The following is a 17,017-nucleotide window of genomic DNA, read 5'->3' on the forward strand; positions in this document are numbered from 1 at the left end:
ACAACCAGGACCTTGATTGCTTTGTAGAAAAGCAATCAAACTACTCATTACGTTGCGTTTCGTTAGAGTATTTGGCTGATGCTTTTTTCCAAAGAGTCTCAAGCTGGAGCCAATCTCCCCTTGAGCAATGTGGGGTTAAGCACCTCAATAAGCAGATCTTATTGTGGCTACTCTGAGGCTCGAAGCACCAATCTTCCTGGTCCCGGTCGAGCTCCTGAGCCACGGCCTCTACTCTTCCGAGGGCTAAGCGTTGTCAGTTAAGGAAACTCTTTGACTGGATTTGCTGTTGGTATTAGAGTAGAGTAGAGGGGTGCGAGTGTTAGCGGTAGCAGCCTGTCGGAGTGGCGTGGCGTGGTGTCTGACAGCCCCTCCCTCCCTGTCTTACAGCATGGCCAACGCGTCGCTGGTGCCGGGAGACCTGCTGAGGGAGAACACGGACGAGGTGCTCCAGGACGAGCAGCTCAGCGACGGCGACAACAACTGCCCCCCCGACCGGCTCCCCGGGTCCCCCGTCCTGCCCCAGCGCCCCCAGGAGCCTGACGTGTGGGAGGAGCTGGACCGCAACCGCAACCGCGTCCGCACCGCCGTCTGGAAGGTACCGGGGCTTACCCAGAGTGCACCGGGGGTTTGCTGGGAGAGAAACAGAAAAACAGAGGACACAGTGAGAGACGATTTGAAATGGGGACACACTGATACACAGAGTGACATTTGGAAGTACAGTGACATACTGATACACAGAGTGACAGTTGGAAGTACAGGGTCACACTGATACACACAGAGTGACAGTTGGGGGTACAGGGACACACTGATACACAGAGTGACAGTTGGGGGTACAGGGACCCTGAAATACACAGAGTGACAGTTGGAAGTACAGGGACACTGATACACACAGAGTGACAGTTGGAGGTACAGGGACCCTGATATACACAGAGTGACAGTTGGAAGTACAGGGACACTGATACACACAGAGTGACAGTTGGAGGTACAGGGACCCTGATATACACAGAGTGACAGTTGGGGGTACAGGCACACACTGATACACACAGAGTGACAGTTGGAAGTACAGGGACACACTGATACACACAGAGTGACAGTTGGAAGTACAGGGACACACTGATACACACAGAGTGACAGTTGGGGGTACAGGGACCCTGATATACACAGAGTGACAGTTGGGGGTACAGGGACCCTGATATACACAGAGTGGCAGTTGGGGGTACAGGCACACACTGATACACACAGAGTGACAGTTGGAAGTACAGGGACCCTGATATACACAGAGTGACAGTTGGGGGTACAGGCACACACTGATACACACAGAGTGACAGTTGGAAGTACAGGGTCACACTGATACACACAGTGTGACAGTTGGGGGTACAGAGACCCTGAAATACACAGAGTGACAGTTGGAAGTACAGGGACACTGATGCACACAGAGTGACAGTTGGAGGTACAGGGACCCTGATATACACAGAGTGACAGTTGGGGGTACAGGGACACTGATGCACACAGAGTGACAGTTGGAGGTACAGGGACCCTGATATACACAGAGTGACAGTTGGGGGTACAGGCACACACTGATACACAGAGTGACAGTTGGAAATGCACTGTGATGGTGACTAATACAGGGACATGGTGACTAACACCGGGGCACATAGGGACACAGAGCCCTACCAGTAATGAGACACTTGAGATCCTGAAGAGACAATGTTGACACATTAGCTGCTCCTCCCACAGATATTAGTATATTAGAGTAATTTCACACATTATTCCTGCGACCCCACGCGCATACAGTGAGCTGTACTCCACAAATTTACATTCGTAAGCAAACAATTCACATGTGGTTAAAGTGCATTTTTGGCTTTTGGTATTTTTCTACACTTTGGTTTCTCCTTGTTGAAATTACAGCACTTTTTACACATAGCCCGCCATTTCAGGGCACCATGACATTTGAGACATTAATGTTATTCCGATGAAAGTAGTCATGTTTAGTACTTTTCTGTGACCCAGAGAGTTCCGTGTTAGCACAGTTTCACTTGTGTTAGCACAGTTTTTCACTGTTATATATAATGCACAGTGAGACATGCATGCGCAGTTACATATGCTACAGCACAGCTTCTCATGTTAGCAAGGGTTCGCGTGCCTTAGCACAGTTATACACGTGTTAGAACAGTCTCTGACTGTGTTTCCCTGACTGTGTTTCCCTGACTGTGTCTCCCTGACTGTGTCTCCCTGACTGTGTCTCCCTGACTGTGTTTCCCTGACTGTGTCTCCCTGACTGTGTTTCCCTGACTGTGTCTCTCTGACTGTGTGTCCCTGCCCAGGCCGCCACGGAGGAGGAGCACAGTCAGAACCAGGGGAACCAGAGCCCGTACGCCGGGCCCAGCCTGGGCTCCCCGGTGCGGGTGCGGTCGGAGATGGTGCCCTCCGACCGGGACGCCCCGCTGCTGAGGAAGCTGAGGAACATCCACAGCTTCGAGCTGGAGAGGAGGCTGACCCTGGAGCCCAAGCCCAGCACCGAGCGCTTCCTGGAGGCCTGGTGAGTCCCACAGCCTGCCGGGCCCTGATACAGGGGCTGACTGCTCTCACAGCGCCATTTAATCACCGCCCCCTCCTTCTCTCTCTCTCCCTCTCGGTCTTTCTCCCTGTCCGCCTCTCACTCTTTCCCCCTCTCCTTCCCTGCCTCTCTCTGTCCACTTCTCCCCCTCCCTCTTTCATTCTCGCTTTCCATCTCCCTCTCTAACTTTGTCTTTTTTCTTTTCTGTATTCTGCGTCTCCCTCCCTCTCTCTCCCCCTCCCTTTCTCACTCTCTCTACCTCACTATCCCCCTCTCTCTGTCTTTTTATTTTTACTTTCTGTCTCTCATTCTCCCTCTCTCTCTCTCTCTCTCTCTCTCCTTCTCTCTCTCTCTCCCTTTCTCCCCCCTCTCTCTCCAGCTCAGGGAAGCAGCAGGATAAAGAGGGGGCCCAGTCAGGCACGGGCCTGGCCGTTCCCGGCAGCAGCGGTGGCGGAGGCGGTCGGGGTGAACGGGTGTGGCATCTGGACGAGGAGCTCCTCTCCGGCGGGGGCTCTCCCAAACCGGGCTCCCCGGGCTCTCCCGGTGAGCAGGGCGAGGGGGCGGCCAGCAGCGGCTTCGTGGCTCTGAACCTGAGCTCGGGCCGACAGGAGGTGGACTCGCGGGAGTGGGTCCTGGTGGAGCGGGTCCCCGACCCGCAGGGGCGCTCGGGCGGGGCCAAGGCCTCCAGCAGCCCCTCTGAGGAGGAGCCGGAGATCCTGCAGCTGGTGGAGGAGCCCAGCAGCGGGGAGGGGGGGCCCCACAGCCCCGCCCGGCCACAGAGGGACACGCTCGCCCCCCTCGTACCGCCCGCTACGGGGCCCCCCCGGGTGGAGAGGCTGGAGCTGAGCGTGGGGCCCCCAGGGAGCCTGGCCCCCATCACCCCCACCAGCCCAGCCGAGGCGCTGGCTGAGGGGGCGCTCACACAGGTAACGGGGGCGCGGGGGAGGTTCGGGCGGGGACTGTGGGCGGAGAGACCGTGTCCTAAGCCTCCTAACTATTCGTGACCTTGGAATTATAAGGTGATGAGTGGTTTTGAGATAGTGAGCTTCAAAGATTCCAAAGTGAATTGTAGACTTTTAAATTGTGTTTTTGTCAGTTAGAAAAAAAATGTCAGTTAGAACCGTATAATTCTAAGGTCTTGATTTGTGCCTGCGAAATATGTACCGTCTACTCATCGTACAGCCTGCTTATTTAAGTTATGTGCTCCCAAATGTAGACCCTGGAAATTCCCTACTGTGGGGATTGCAAGTGCACTTTGCATGGTCGCATGAAGGGAAAAGTCATTTGCAAATGAGACAGGTGTAAAGAAATGTGTTGGGAAAAGGTTATTATGTTTATGCATTCGGTTCCTTTTGGTTAAAAATTTTAGATTTTCTTTTTTAAAACCATCATTCTGATGGCTTTTTTTCTTGTTTTTTTCTTGTTTTTTTCAATGATGGATTTATCGGTTTATATTTGAGCACCTGACCCCTGGATGACCTCTCACTTCACTTCTCAAAACACCTTTCCCTCCTCACTTCCTGTGAATATAAACATTAACAAACACCTGCTAACATTGTTATTAACTGACCTGGGTCAAATATGTAATTGATTTGGATTCACATATTTTTCAATGTTTTGTTGAGCTTGTCTTGTGGATTGGAAATGATGGAACGCTCTCAAAAAGCGCAAACCCCGCCTTCTGGTCCTCTCGGTTGGCTCAGTTGCACCAGCCAAGATCAGTCAAGCACGGAAAACTATTTGAATCCAAAACGATTACGTATTGGACCCAGGTTATTAAACCTCTTTTTTGGGGAAACCTTGATTAACCCATCCCTCTATTGTAGGTTTCCCTCCTTAACAGGAACACGCGCACACCATAATTCTCTCTGGCTCCTTAAACTTTCCATCGCCTCTGCTTCTCAAGGTCAGAATTACTCACACACGTCAGTTCTTATGGAGATCTGTATACGTCGCTGCATATGGTTTTTGCATTCGTCTGGATGAGTTTGCCAAGCGGATAAGAAACGAATAAGACTCCAGAGTCCAGACGCTGCTAAATTGGCATGAATCTAATTTAAGAAATAAATAATTAGCCGGCGAACGAAAGATTGCTTTGTTTGGAGTATCAATTTAGTTATAAATTCATTTTTATGGACTGGAACTGGACTAATCAGTGGTGTGTCACTGCTAATGGGAGGAAGCTCTTTGGATTATTTAATTGCCGCTGCCTGTTATTTAAAATTGAGTCTGGCTTTTAGGCCCGCAGTGACCCGTCCACTCCCTGACCAATCGGCTTCCCCCTCCCCTAACTCCGTTCCCTCCCTGCGTAAGTTTCCCTGAAACATGGAAACTATGTTCTGGGGAAAAGCCTGACACTGGAACTGCTACTGCAGACCCTGCATGCTGTTAACCCTTTCAGTCCCATGCCCAGATTTGCAGTTTGGCTATCTTAACCAGAGTTAGACTGAAGCCGCAATGTAAAACTAAGATAAATATACTTTGGGATAATAGGTCAATACAGTATGTGAGAGGTTCAGTGTGACTGTGCATTAAGAGTGTGAATTATCCTGCGCTTTTAATTTAAATAATTAGACCATGAAACAACAGATGAATACCATTTTCGTTCTTGTGCATTACGTACAAAAATATTCGGTAATATATATGGGCTGCACGCTAAATGCCTGATGGCAAAAAAAGTGAATTCGGATTTATTTATTTATTTTTTAATTGAGGCTAGCCCTTTTAACCGTGTGTAGGGAAAAGGCTGTATTAGAGGGCAATAACTGCTTCTGCATAACCGCATGCTGTTAAGCCACGCAGGCAAACCGTCAGGCCCGGGAGGAAAGCGCATTTTCCGCTGTGTCCGCAGCGCTCCTGCAGCCCCGCAGGTCGGGTCGGGGGCGGGGGGGAGGGAGGGGGAGCGCCGTCGCTGAGCTCATCACTAAACCGACTCCCGCGCGTGAGCTGCTACCGGCCTCTTCTGAAGGTTACGGGAGAGAGTCGTCAGATCGCGCGGTTTGGCCTCGTTCAGCGCGAATGGCGGTAACGCTCGCGGGACGAATTCCCAGCAGGCTCCTCTCCGCAGTGGCGTTTTAATCACTGTCGCCTCGTACTCCTCTCCGGGGCTCGCAGGAGAGAGAAATCCGACTCCCTTTTCTCATTTCGCTTGCGTGAGGTCTCTGTGTAGGCTCGGATACTCGCCGTCGACTCTCCTTTCTTGTGTCCCGCATATGTTGATGAAGCAATTATTGTGGCTGCGGGGAGCCTTTATGGTGCTGCGGATACTGACGTGATTCTGATTGGTTGCTTGGTGATGTGGCCCGTGGGAACAGTACAGTTTTAAACGTGGGAACAGTACAGTTTTAAACATTTGCGTATTTTACAAGAAAATTAGTTCGGTGGACTTCAGATGATGTTTTTCTTTACATTTCATTCAGGACATTTTAACCATCAAACAAGGCACCACTGAGTCCATACTTTATAAATAATCATTTGTTACTTCTAATGGATCATAGAGCGTATGAGTTCAGTCGATTGGAAACATGCTTTTCAGATACAGCACAGAAATAAAAAAAACAGGTCCACACCCAGAAGAGGCCCAAGCAGTTTGTAGAACAATAAATACAAGCGTACAAGCAAGGTATTGGGCTGAAGTGAACTCAGACACAGCTTGCCAATGTATCATAGTTACAAATGAACATGTTTATTTCACAATATTTTCAAGGTGAGAATCCTGCATAGTATGCCTTTAATATGTGTGTGGAGAACATATGTGCAATGAGAGTATAAACTGCCCTTGTAATTAAGTTTACTTGTGCTCTTAATTTAAGTAATTACAGTATTAGCATTGAGTTCAGTTGGAGCACCCCCAAAAAAAATCCTTAAAAATGCCCATTGCCCATTGGCTCTGAGCCGGTCACGGAGGAAACGAACCCCGTGGAGATGTCGGCGTAGCAGAGTGTGGGTACGTTTGCGGGAAGGGCCTCCCAGTCTGTGTGGAGCCTGATGAATAATGCCCGGGTGGGGCACACTCATGACGCCTGCATCTCTTCAGATCCAAGTAGCCGAAACTCTCTCGAAGGCTCTTTTTTGATGCTTATTCCTGGTCTTGTTGAGAGACATCGCTCACTAGCTCCACTGCTGTTGGCTCCAGTTTCTGGTTTCAGTCCCCCTTTCGATGGCAGTCAATGGTAACAATGCATGAGAAATACAAAGTACATTTTTTTCCCGCAAGAAAACATAGTCACCGTCTGTTTTTCCTTCATCTAATGTCTCCCTATGTGCCAATTTTCTTTAAAGTTATTGTGTTTTGTGGATGAATCAGGGACAGTTTGCGTCACGACCGAATCTGAAACGCTTAGTGGAGGAGATGCACTCAGCGACCCTTCTGCGTAGTCTCTGGCTCCATGGTGTGTATCATGGCATCGCCCATGAACTTGACTTCCGTGGTTTCGAAACACTTTTCCCCCCTCACCCGTGGGTAGTCAGTGGGCGATGTAACAGACACTTGGTCCATAATTTTTCCACAGTCTATATTCAGTCTGTATCCCCCCCTACCCAAACCCCCCCACCCCCCACAGAGCTTAAATATTGGTGTTTCTCTACCCCCCCCCCCATCCAAACCCCCACCCTCCCACAGAGCCTAAATATTGGTGTTTCTCTACCCTTCCCCCCATCCAAACCCCCACCTGCCCAAAGAGCCTAAATATTGGTGTTTCTCTACTCCCCCATCCAAACCCCCGCCCCCCCACAGAGCCTAAATATTGGTGTTTCTCTACCCCTCCCCCCCCATCCAAACCCCCACCCCCCCACAGAGCCTAAGTATTGGTGTTTCTCTACCCCCCTCCCCCCCATCCAAACCCCCACCCCCCCACAGAGCCTAAATATTGGTGTTTCTCTACCCCCCCCATCCAAACCCCCACCCCCCACAGAGCCTAAATATTGGTGTTTCTCTACCCCCCTCCCCCCCGTCCCCCCACAGAGCCTAAATATTGGTGTTTCTCTACCCCTCCCCCCCCATCCAAACCCCCACCCCCCCACAGAGCCTAAGTATTGGTGTTTCTCTACCCCCCTCCCCCCCATCCAAACCCCCACCCCCCCACAGAGCCTAAATTTTGGTGTTTCTCTACCCCCCTCCCCCCCGTCCCCCCACAGAGCCTAAATATTGGTGTTTCTCTACCCCCCTCCCCCCCCATCCAAACCCCCACCCCCCACAGAGCCTAAATATTGGTGTTTCTCTACCCCCCTCCCCCCCATCCAAACCCCCACCCCCCACAGAGCCTAAATATTGGTGTTTCTCTACCCTTCCCCCCCATCCAAACCCCCACCCCCCCACAGAGCCTAAATATTGGTGTTTCTCTACCCCCCCATCCAAACCCCCACCCCCCACAGAGACTAAATATTGGTGTTTCTTCTCGCCCCCTCCCCCCCCGTCCCCCCACAGAGCCTAAATATTGGTGTTTCTCTACCCCCCTCCCCCCCCCATCCAAACCCCCACCCCCTCACAGAGCCTAAATATTGGTGTTTCTCTACCCCCCCCCCCCCCCACAGCTCCCCACCTCTCCTGCGTCCCTGCCTGAGGAGCTGGTGGCCCGGACCTCCAGCCCCCTCCTCCTGCGCTCCCCGAGCCCCCACACCCCCCTGACCACCCTGTCGGACCCCCTGCACCTGCGCCCCCCCGGCCTGCGCCGCAGCCAATCGGCCGACCAGCAGGGGGCGCCGCCCCGCGCGCGGAAACTGCCCGCAATACCCGCCGGCGCCGCCGGCAACGCCAAGTACCCCTCTGTCATTCGCATCACCCGCGCCCAGCTGCAGCAGGTGAATACCCCCCCGCCCCCCCCCTCCCCGAAAACACGCCGCACCCCCGAACCCCCCCCACATCTACCCGTCTACACCTCCCACCCCACCGCCGTCCCGTTTTGTTTCTTTTCGTTCTTTTATAAAAAAAAAAAATTCGTTCTAATTTGTTATGTTGTCAGTTTTTCCAGAAATTAATTGTTGTTGTTTTTTTTTTTTTGTGCATTTCTGTCTTACCCAGTCTCTCTGTGCTGCTCTGCCTCAGAGCAGGGAATTCTGGGACTGTGCGGTTCTGAGCATGCTCGGACTCATTTAACTCTCCGGTTGTGCTGTGTGTGAGTGTGCGGTGTTTCTGTAGGAGTCATGGTTACTGGAACCATGGTGCATTGTCCTGGTTTGTTCTTTCCGTCACTAATCCCTGCCTTTCTCCAACATCTCTCTCTTTATTTCTCTCCCTCTCTCTCTATTTCTCTCTCTCCCTCTCCCACTATTCCCTATCCCCCACTCTCACTTTGTCTCACTTTGTTTCTCACCATAACCCCTACCTTTTCTGCCTGAGCTCCCTCCTCTCCTAGTCCAGAGAACTGAGGAATACACTGATGTCATATTGACCTGACCATTTTTCTCTCCCTCTCCCCCCCTCCCTCCCCCTCCCTCCCTCTCTCTCTCTCCCTCTCTCTCCCCCTCCCTCCCTCTCTCCCCCCTCTCTCTCTCCCTCTCCCTCCCTCTCTCTCCCCTCTCTCCCTCCCCCCTCTCTCTCTCCCCCTCTCCCTCTCTCTCCCTCTCTCCCCCTCTCTCTCCCCCCCTCTCCCCCTCTCCCTCCCCCTCTCTCCCTCTCTCTCTCTCTCTCTCTCCCCCCCTCTCTCTCTCTCTCCCCCCCTCTCTCCCCCCCTCTCCCTCTCTCCCTCCCTCTCTCCCTCTCTCCCTCTCTCTCCCCCTCCCTCCCTCCCTCTCTCTCTCCCCCCCCTCTCTCTCCCTCCCCCTCTCTCCCTCTCTCTCTCTCTCTCCCCCCTCTCCCCCTCTCCCTCCCTCTCTCCCCCTCTCCCTCTCTCTCCCCTCTCTCCCTCTCTCTCTCCCCCCTCCCTCTCTCTCCCTCTCTCTCCCTCTCTCTCCCTCTCTCTCCCTCTCCCCCTCCCTCCCTCTCTCCCTCTCCCTCTCTCTCTCCCCCCTCCCTCTCTCTCTCCCCCTCTCTCCCTCCCTCTCTCCCCCCTCTCTCCCTCCCTCTCTCTCCCCCCTCCCCCTCTCTCCTCTCTCTCTCCCTCTCTCTGTAGCTGACAGCGCAGCGCCCGTCCATGCTGTCCTCCCAGTCAGCCTCTGACAGTGTGCCACAGTGCCTCCTGCTGGAGAAGCGCAACGATGCGGACCCAGAGACCGCGGACCTCCAGTCCCCCCAGGAGCGCCCCCTGCAGGCCGGCAGCCCTACAGGAGAGGCGCTGCTGAACGGAGACCCCGCGGAGAGAGCGTCTGTAGCTGCAGCCAGCCCCGTGCCAAGCCTGGAGTCTTCCCCGAAATCGCCCCGCTCCCCCCGCTCCCCCCACAGCCCCGTCTTCGCCAACGGCCACTTCTCCCTCCCGGTGGCGGACGGCAGCCCGCCCCTCCCTGAACTGAAGGACCCCGAGAGCGACTCGGGGTACCCCGACCGCTCCACCGAGCCCAACCAGCACACCCAGGAGGACCCGGACCGGGCCCCTGGGGAACGCCGCCCGGCCTCGTCCCCGCCCCCGGCCCCCCGGCGGGACCCCGCCCGCCGGCTCAGCCGCATCCCCGTGCTGGAGCCCGCCCACCTGCTGGAGGCCCCGCCCCCAGGCTCCGCCAAAGAGCTCTTCCTGCAGAAGAAGGCCCACCAGGGCCCCGCCGCGCCCCCCTCCCCGTCCCTCTCCTCCGACCGGCGCCCCCCTCCGCCCCGCGAGCAGCTCTCCTCCGCCTCCGACCGCTCCCAGGACGACGAGTCTTACCTGGGCTCCCGGTCGGACCGGCAGGGCGACGACGCCCTCTCCCTGTCCTCCTCCTCCAGCCCCCTGTCCCGCAAGAGCAAGATCCCCCGTCCCGTGGTGCCCGTGCCCGTCCCAGACCAGCTGGCCACACAGTTCCTGCCCCGCCCGCCCCCCGGCAAACCGCCCAGCCGCCCCGCTGTGGAGGGCAGGTACGGTCACAGGGTCTTCACTGTAAACCCCAGCCACTTTTACTGCATGGTCACATGGTCTTCACTGTAAACCCCAGCCACTTTTACTGCACGGTCACATGGTCTTCACTGTAAACCCCAGCCACTTTTACTGCCATTACATGGTCTTCACTGTAAACCCCAGCCACTTTTACTGCATGGTCACATGGTCTTCACTTGTAAACCCCAGCCACTTTTACTGCACGGTCACATGGTCTTCACTGTAAACCCCAGCCACTTTTACTGCACGGTCACATGGTCTTCACTGTAAACCCCAGCCACTTTTACTGCATGGTCACATGGTCTTCACTTGTAAACCCCAGCCACTTTTTCTGCATGGTCACATGGTCTTCACTGTGAACCCCACCCACTTACTGCACGGTCACGTGTTCTCCCCTCCAGGTTGCGTCGGTACCGGATCCGTGCGGGCAGCACCAGCGACTCGGACCTGATCACCTGCCTGGCCCAGCTGATGCACGGGGGCGGGGGCGGGGTGTCGGGCTCGTCCCGGGCGCGGGGCTCGGCCCACCTGCGCTCCCCGCAGCACCACCACCGCATGGCGGCGCACGGCGGCGGCGGCACGCCCCAGCGCAGCTCCAGCGCCTCCCCGCGCAGCTCCCCGTCCCTGCAGCGCTCCGTCAGCTCCTCGCCCTCCCGCCACGAACACCACCACCACCACCACCACCACCACCGCGGGGGCGGGGCCTGCCAGGGACGCAGCCGCTCCCCGCCCAGCTTCTCGGGCTCGCCGCCCCTGCGCCGCGCCCACCCCCACCCCCACGCCCCGGAGACCTGCTGCGGCCGCCAGGCCCGCTCCGGGTCCTTCCACAGCCACACCGCGCGCGGGAAGCCCTGCGCCCGCGAGGGCAAGTGCCCCAGCAAGCTGAGCAGATAGTGCCCCCGACCCCGCGGCCCACTGGAGGAGGAGGAGGAGGAGGAGGGTGACGAAGGCCCTGGTGAATTCGCCAGGGGAACTTGGGGGACTGGCTGTGCAATCCCCGGGCCTCTCTCCTGAACACTAGTGTTTATCCCGTTTATTCCGTCCACACTCTTCCTCTCTGTTCTCTCTCTCTCTCTCTCTCTCTCTCTGCACACTATATCTGTTCTCTCTCTCTCTCTCTCTCTCTCTACACACTCGATTTCTCTCTCTTTCTGTGCACACTATATATCTCTCTGTTCTCTCTCTCTTTGTGCACACTGTCTATATCTCTCCATCTCTCTCTTCACCCTCTCTCTCTCACTACATATCTCTCTGTTCACTCTCTGTCTCCCTCTATCTCTCTCTCTGCTAACGTTCTCTCTTTCTCTCACCAGCCATGTGCACTACTTTTCACACTCACACACTGCACACTTCCTCACACCCCACACAAACCTTCCCCCTACCCCAGCACACAGACACACACACACACACACACACACACACACACACACACGTACTGTACTTGCTAATTTATTTTTATTTTTTTAATATACAACTTTGTTGGAAGTAAATCTTATTTGTCACATGGTATGGCATATGAAGAAATCGCAGCGTTGTTGGGCTGCCGTATCAGTCGGCCAGCCAGGCATTACGATCCGTCGTAATGCTGAACCACAAAAGGAACCAAACGGACTGTAACGATTGTGTTCATTCGGACTTCTCGGCTAACGTGTGCTAGCTAGCTAGCGCTCTCTGTAGCTCCCCCCCCCCCCCTCCCCCGCCCCCGCCAGTGTCTCTCGGAGTGAGTCCTCCCCTTTCTGAACGCCACGTTTTTACAGTCGTGCCACTGTATGCTGGTCCTGGGGTGTGCTGGCGTCTGTCCCTGTACCCCACAGAATTCAGACACGCCCGAATGCTGTCAGGCTGTAGCTCCAGTCTGGACGGCAGGTGTGTATGTTCTTTACCTGGGCATATGCACTGTGCACTGCTACATGTATTATAGTATTTATTTGGTTATTTATTGGATGCCTGTAATGTTTCACATTCAGGTGTAATGACTGACAGGGGACACAGCCTATAGGTGGCTGTTGCCTCCATTTTGTTTCTGGCATTTGAGCCAGTGGAGCCCAGTGAGTCCCGTGCCTGAGGTGCCTGTATTCTCTGTGGGAGGGGTTAGGAAACTGGGACAGTGTGTGGAACCTCCCAAGACAGAGCCAGGACTATTTATCCCCGCCCCCCCAGGGCAGAAAGGGGCGGGCCTCACTCTGAGTGATCTGGTTTAGCTCCTATTGGAATGAGGCCTTTTGTGATGTCATGCTTATTGTGACCTCGTTGTGTTTCGCGAGGTCTGAGTTAATCAGCATGCCTGTTCCCTATGAGATGAGATGAGATGAGACAAGACAAGTCGTATGTGCTGAATATTAATATGAATATGACCTTTTTTTTTTTTCTTCCTTATTTTGTCTTTGACTTATGTGTGCCTTTCTCCATGCAAGCTGAACATTTCTGAGCTGTTTCTTTCCCCAATTTCAAAAGATATTGAATGTAACTATGTTCAGTTAGATGAAGGTAAGGGAATGTCCTTTTGAATTAAGACGCTACTTGACAGGATTACTTCAAAATGTTCAGTTTGACATGAAAAGTGGCACTTTTTTTTTTTTTTACTGTAAAATGTTTACTTTTTGTGTTCCTCTGTACTATGGACTGTAATGTTAGTCCAGCATCTATCGCATAACGCTCACAACAACTCCCGCGAAAATCACGTAGCTAAAATCCCGTCTTGATGGAAACATGCCAGTTCTCTCCGACGACATCATTTCCTTGTCCCTGTCGATGCTTTCTTTCAAACAAAAAAGGGAAATTCTAGTATTGTTGTGGGGTGGTTGACTATATTGTGTCAAGGCCCCACTAATTTCTGCAGTATTATTAGTGAAGGAGGTAGGCATTACCAGTCAAAATAATTACTTTCTAATCCAACTGGTGGTCCATTAGTCAAACTTTCTTGGAAAGAACACTCACTCTCTATCTATCTCTTTGTCTCTCTCCCTCCTGCTTGTAAGATATTGTATTATAAATCCTACCAGTACTACTCTTTGCATGCACTACAGTAAAAGAAAAATTAAAGAAACACAGCACACCAGTCCTCATATCCTTCATCCTTTCTCAGATGATTGTATTCCGAGAAGATACTCAAATATCTGTAGATATAATGCGCTATATTTTATTTGGAATGTGTAATCGTTTTCTCTTCCCTTCCGGTCTTTGTGTGAGGAATGAAGACACGCCCCCACACATTGCTCCGCCCACTCACCCAGCCTCTTCCTGTTTAATGCTCCTAACCCCGCCTCTTCCTGTTTTACTCCCTTAACCCCGCCTCTTCCTGTTTAATGCTCCTAACCCCACCTCTTCCTGTTTTACTCCCTTAACCCCGCCTCTTCCTGTTTCATGCTCCTAACCCCGCCTCTTCCTGTTTCATGCTCCTAACCCCGCCTCTTCCTGTTTCATGCTCCTCACCCTGCCTCTTCCTGTTGACTCTTGGCTCTGGCTTCTAAGCTAAATGCACACATTTGATATGTGCCAGTGAACTGCTCATGTTGAAGTACCTCGTTCCTTCTGTATGTACACATTAAGTGAGTGTGTAAGTGTGTGGCTCCTTGCGGTTGGTTGATTTGTGAGCCTTACCAGGTGCCAGGTGTTTGGGTGGTGGTGGGGGGGCGAGGTGATTTTAACACCTCCGCTGTGTCAAAAACGCATGCGACATGAATCATTGTTTGCGTTCCCTGAATTTTAAGCAGCACCCCCCCCCCCTCCCCGTACTGGAAGTGGGGCAGTTGCGGGGGGATGCCAGGGATCGTGTGGAACCCACCCAGACAGCGGTGGGAGTTGTCTGGGGTAACCATATCGTTTCAGATAAGGGACATGGGGTTGGGGAAATTGGCAGTTGGGACAGAGTGTCTGATTTTGGCTTATATCGGCATACAGAACTCCAGAACTCCAGTCGCTCTTCCTCCTTCCCTCCCTCTCTCCTTTCCTTCTCACTCTTTTTTTTTTTTCCTTGTTCTTTACCTGTCTTTCTCTAGAGAATTCAGCAGGTCTTGCTGACAGTTCACCTGCGTGTGAAAGTATTTTTAGAAAGAAGTGGGGGGGAACGGCTGATTTGTGCTCAGGTTTGCATCTTCTCCCAGTTTCCCATTGGCCGGTTCAGAAATGCCTGCTCGTTTCCCATTGGCCGGAACGTGCAGCTCTTTCCCGTTGGTCAGATGCGGCAGCTTTTCTTCACAGATGTTATTGGGGCAGCTCTCTCTTACGTTGCTGTGCATAACGTCATTTCTCTTGCAATTTATTCATTGTTGATTTTTGGCTGTCGGCCTATTGGTGAGCCTTTGCTGATGCATGTCCAGTAGAAGTAAAATGGTTGGCAATGGTTGGCAAGTGAGATGGACTTGTGGCTGGTCTGTACCACTGACTGTAGAGGAATGACATTCGCAGCTGAATGGCCACTTGCTCTAGGCAAGCGCGTGAACACCTTGCCTGTATGCGGAAAGCTTTTTGGGTTTTTGATACCGGGTGTGTAAAATGTGGCCCGTTTGAATTTCAGCAGAACCATGCTGCTCCTGCAGTCCAAGAAACCCGAACTAGTGTCAACTGACATGTATTCTGTTTTCAATAAATTTGTTTTTTTTGTTTTTTTTTAAATGAAACCATCTTGATGTATGTGATGAAGTTGTAGGTGGCTTCGTTTGGCTGTTTGCACATGTATGGAAAGCTGTTTGAGTGTTTACATAATTATTATTATTTTTTTGTTATTATACACTAACTTCTCGATTTGCCATTGCTGATGTCGACACCACGGTCGGAGTCTCGACTAAATAAGGAGCTCCACTTGTAAGGTTTTCTGCACAGAGACCTCAGCATCTCTTTGACCTGGCGGATACTGTATTATTACAGCCAGCTGAAGAAAAGGGCAATTTTTCCTAATTATTACATGGGACGTGGCTCCTTGCAGCTAGAGGGGGCGATACTGGGTACAGTACCCCCTCCATGATGATCCCTGACTGGGGGATTCAGTTGACACTCTAGTTGGACGGTGTACATTTTATGGGGCACTGTATTGTAGTTTTGCGCCCTGTTAATGAACGGAGATGTAGCAGTTTCACGGTACCGGCATATGCGGCCTCACCCGCGTGTCGTGTAACCGTTCGGACATTTTAATTTCCTCATTATATCGATGAATTAAAAGTACCTGTAACTACTAGAATGGATAATATGAATGATAACCGCGACTAAAACGTGATTCCTGTGCGTCGCCCCGGTAACGTCGATTGGTGAAACGTGAAAGTCGGCCGTGCGGTGCCGCGGTAAACGAACAAGGAGGACGAGCATTCGATGCAGTTTTTTTTAAAGCTCTTTTCTGAGCCACCAGAATGTGTTCTCGATCTGCCATATGTATTTCCCTGATAACAAGCTAATGAGATGGTAGCTTATCTTCATTGTTTTTGTTTTTATTTTTATTTTTATTGCTAATGGATTCTTTGTTATTCTAATCTCAAGGATGTTCCAAAACATCCTGTGATGTCTTAGTCTGAGTACAAACTGTCTCGTTGGAGACTGGACTAAAGAAACATTTTAACTTTATTTATTCTCTTCATGGTGCATTTTTTGGAACATGTAACTTTTTGGCTTATATGCTCATCCCTAATGAAGGGGGGGGGGGGGGGGGGGTCTACTGTCTGTATGTCTGCTTGTATGTGTAGGTGTCCCTGGAGCAGTCCACCTGACCGTTGACACCAAAATGTATTTCACTACATAAAGTTGTGTGTGTGTGTGTGTGTTTGGCCTGGACAGGACAGAGGTAGAAGTTAGGACAGTGTTCCAGTCCTACAGTGGGCATGTAACGTGTCAGCGGTGTGATCCTCTGTCTGTTTGCATGTGTGTGTGTGTGTGTCGGTCCATCTCTGCGTTTTAACACACTACTTCTGCTCTCCTTCGTCTCTGCAGAAGACGGCCAGAAGGCTCCTCGTCGTGTTTAGCCTGCTCTCTTACCGAAAAAAGTCCCTATCTGGACTTCCCCCCCCACCCCCTTCCTGTCTGTATTCTTTCATTTTATTTGGCAGTTTTACTTTTTTTTTCCACAGTGCTTCTTGTTTTGAGTCATGTTGCAATGTTACCATGTTGAATTGTACGTGTACAGTTACAATGAAAGAATGTAACAAGTGGAGGAATTACATTGTACATAACTGTAATTATTTACGTTATTTTTCATTTGTACCATATCAATGCCTTGTACAGTGTTTTCTGTTTGTTTTAAAATTATTTTGTATTTTATTTTTATAAACTGGTTATAAATAAAATATTCATTCAGCATGCAGACAAAAAAACATTTCCGATTCTGTCATTTATTGAATTCCTGTGTATGCTTGTGTCATTTCGCTATGTTTGAAATGAGTGGGTCGATGTTGTAATGACACTTATGCTGACAGAATAACCTCAGCTATTTGAAGAATGTGGTGTGTATACACATTTGTCGGCACACATTCATTATTTGTCATTAAAAGCACAGACCATGGCCCATTTATCTATTGTATTCCCCATGTGAATAAGG

At 51.8% G+C, this 17,017-nt stretch overlaps 1 protein-coding gene across 1 annotated transcript in view; it reads left to right on the plus strand.

The window, feature by feature from the left end:
- ttbk2a (tau tubulin kinase 2a) overlaps positions 1–13,988 on the plus strand; it is a 34,916-nt gene extending 20,928 nt beyond the window's left edge. Inside the window, exons 11-16 of the mRNA XM_061240090.1 lie at positions 388–595; positions 2,325–2,539; positions 2,937–3,483; positions 8,090–8,356; positions 9,607–10,478; positions 10,899–13,988. Of these exons, the coding sequence (XP_061096074.1) occupies positions 388–595; positions 2,325–2,539; positions 2,937–3,483; positions 8,090–8,356; positions 9,607–10,478; positions 10,899–11,391 (2,602 nt within the window). The 3' untranslated portion in view covers positions 11,392–13,988. The remainder of the gene's footprint in view (positions 1–387; positions 596–2,324; positions 2,540–2,936; positions 3,484–8,089; positions 8,357–9,606; positions 10,479–10,898) is intronic.
- The last annotated feature ends 3,029 nt before the right edge of the window (positions 13,989–17,017 follow it).

Source organism: Conger conger, chromosome 1 (assembly GCF_963514075.1).
Source record: "Conger conger chromosome 1, fConCon1.1, whole genome shotgun sequence".
Taxonomy (NCBI): Eukaryota; Metazoa; Chordata; class Actinopteri; order Anguilliformes; family Congridae; genus Conger; species Conger conger.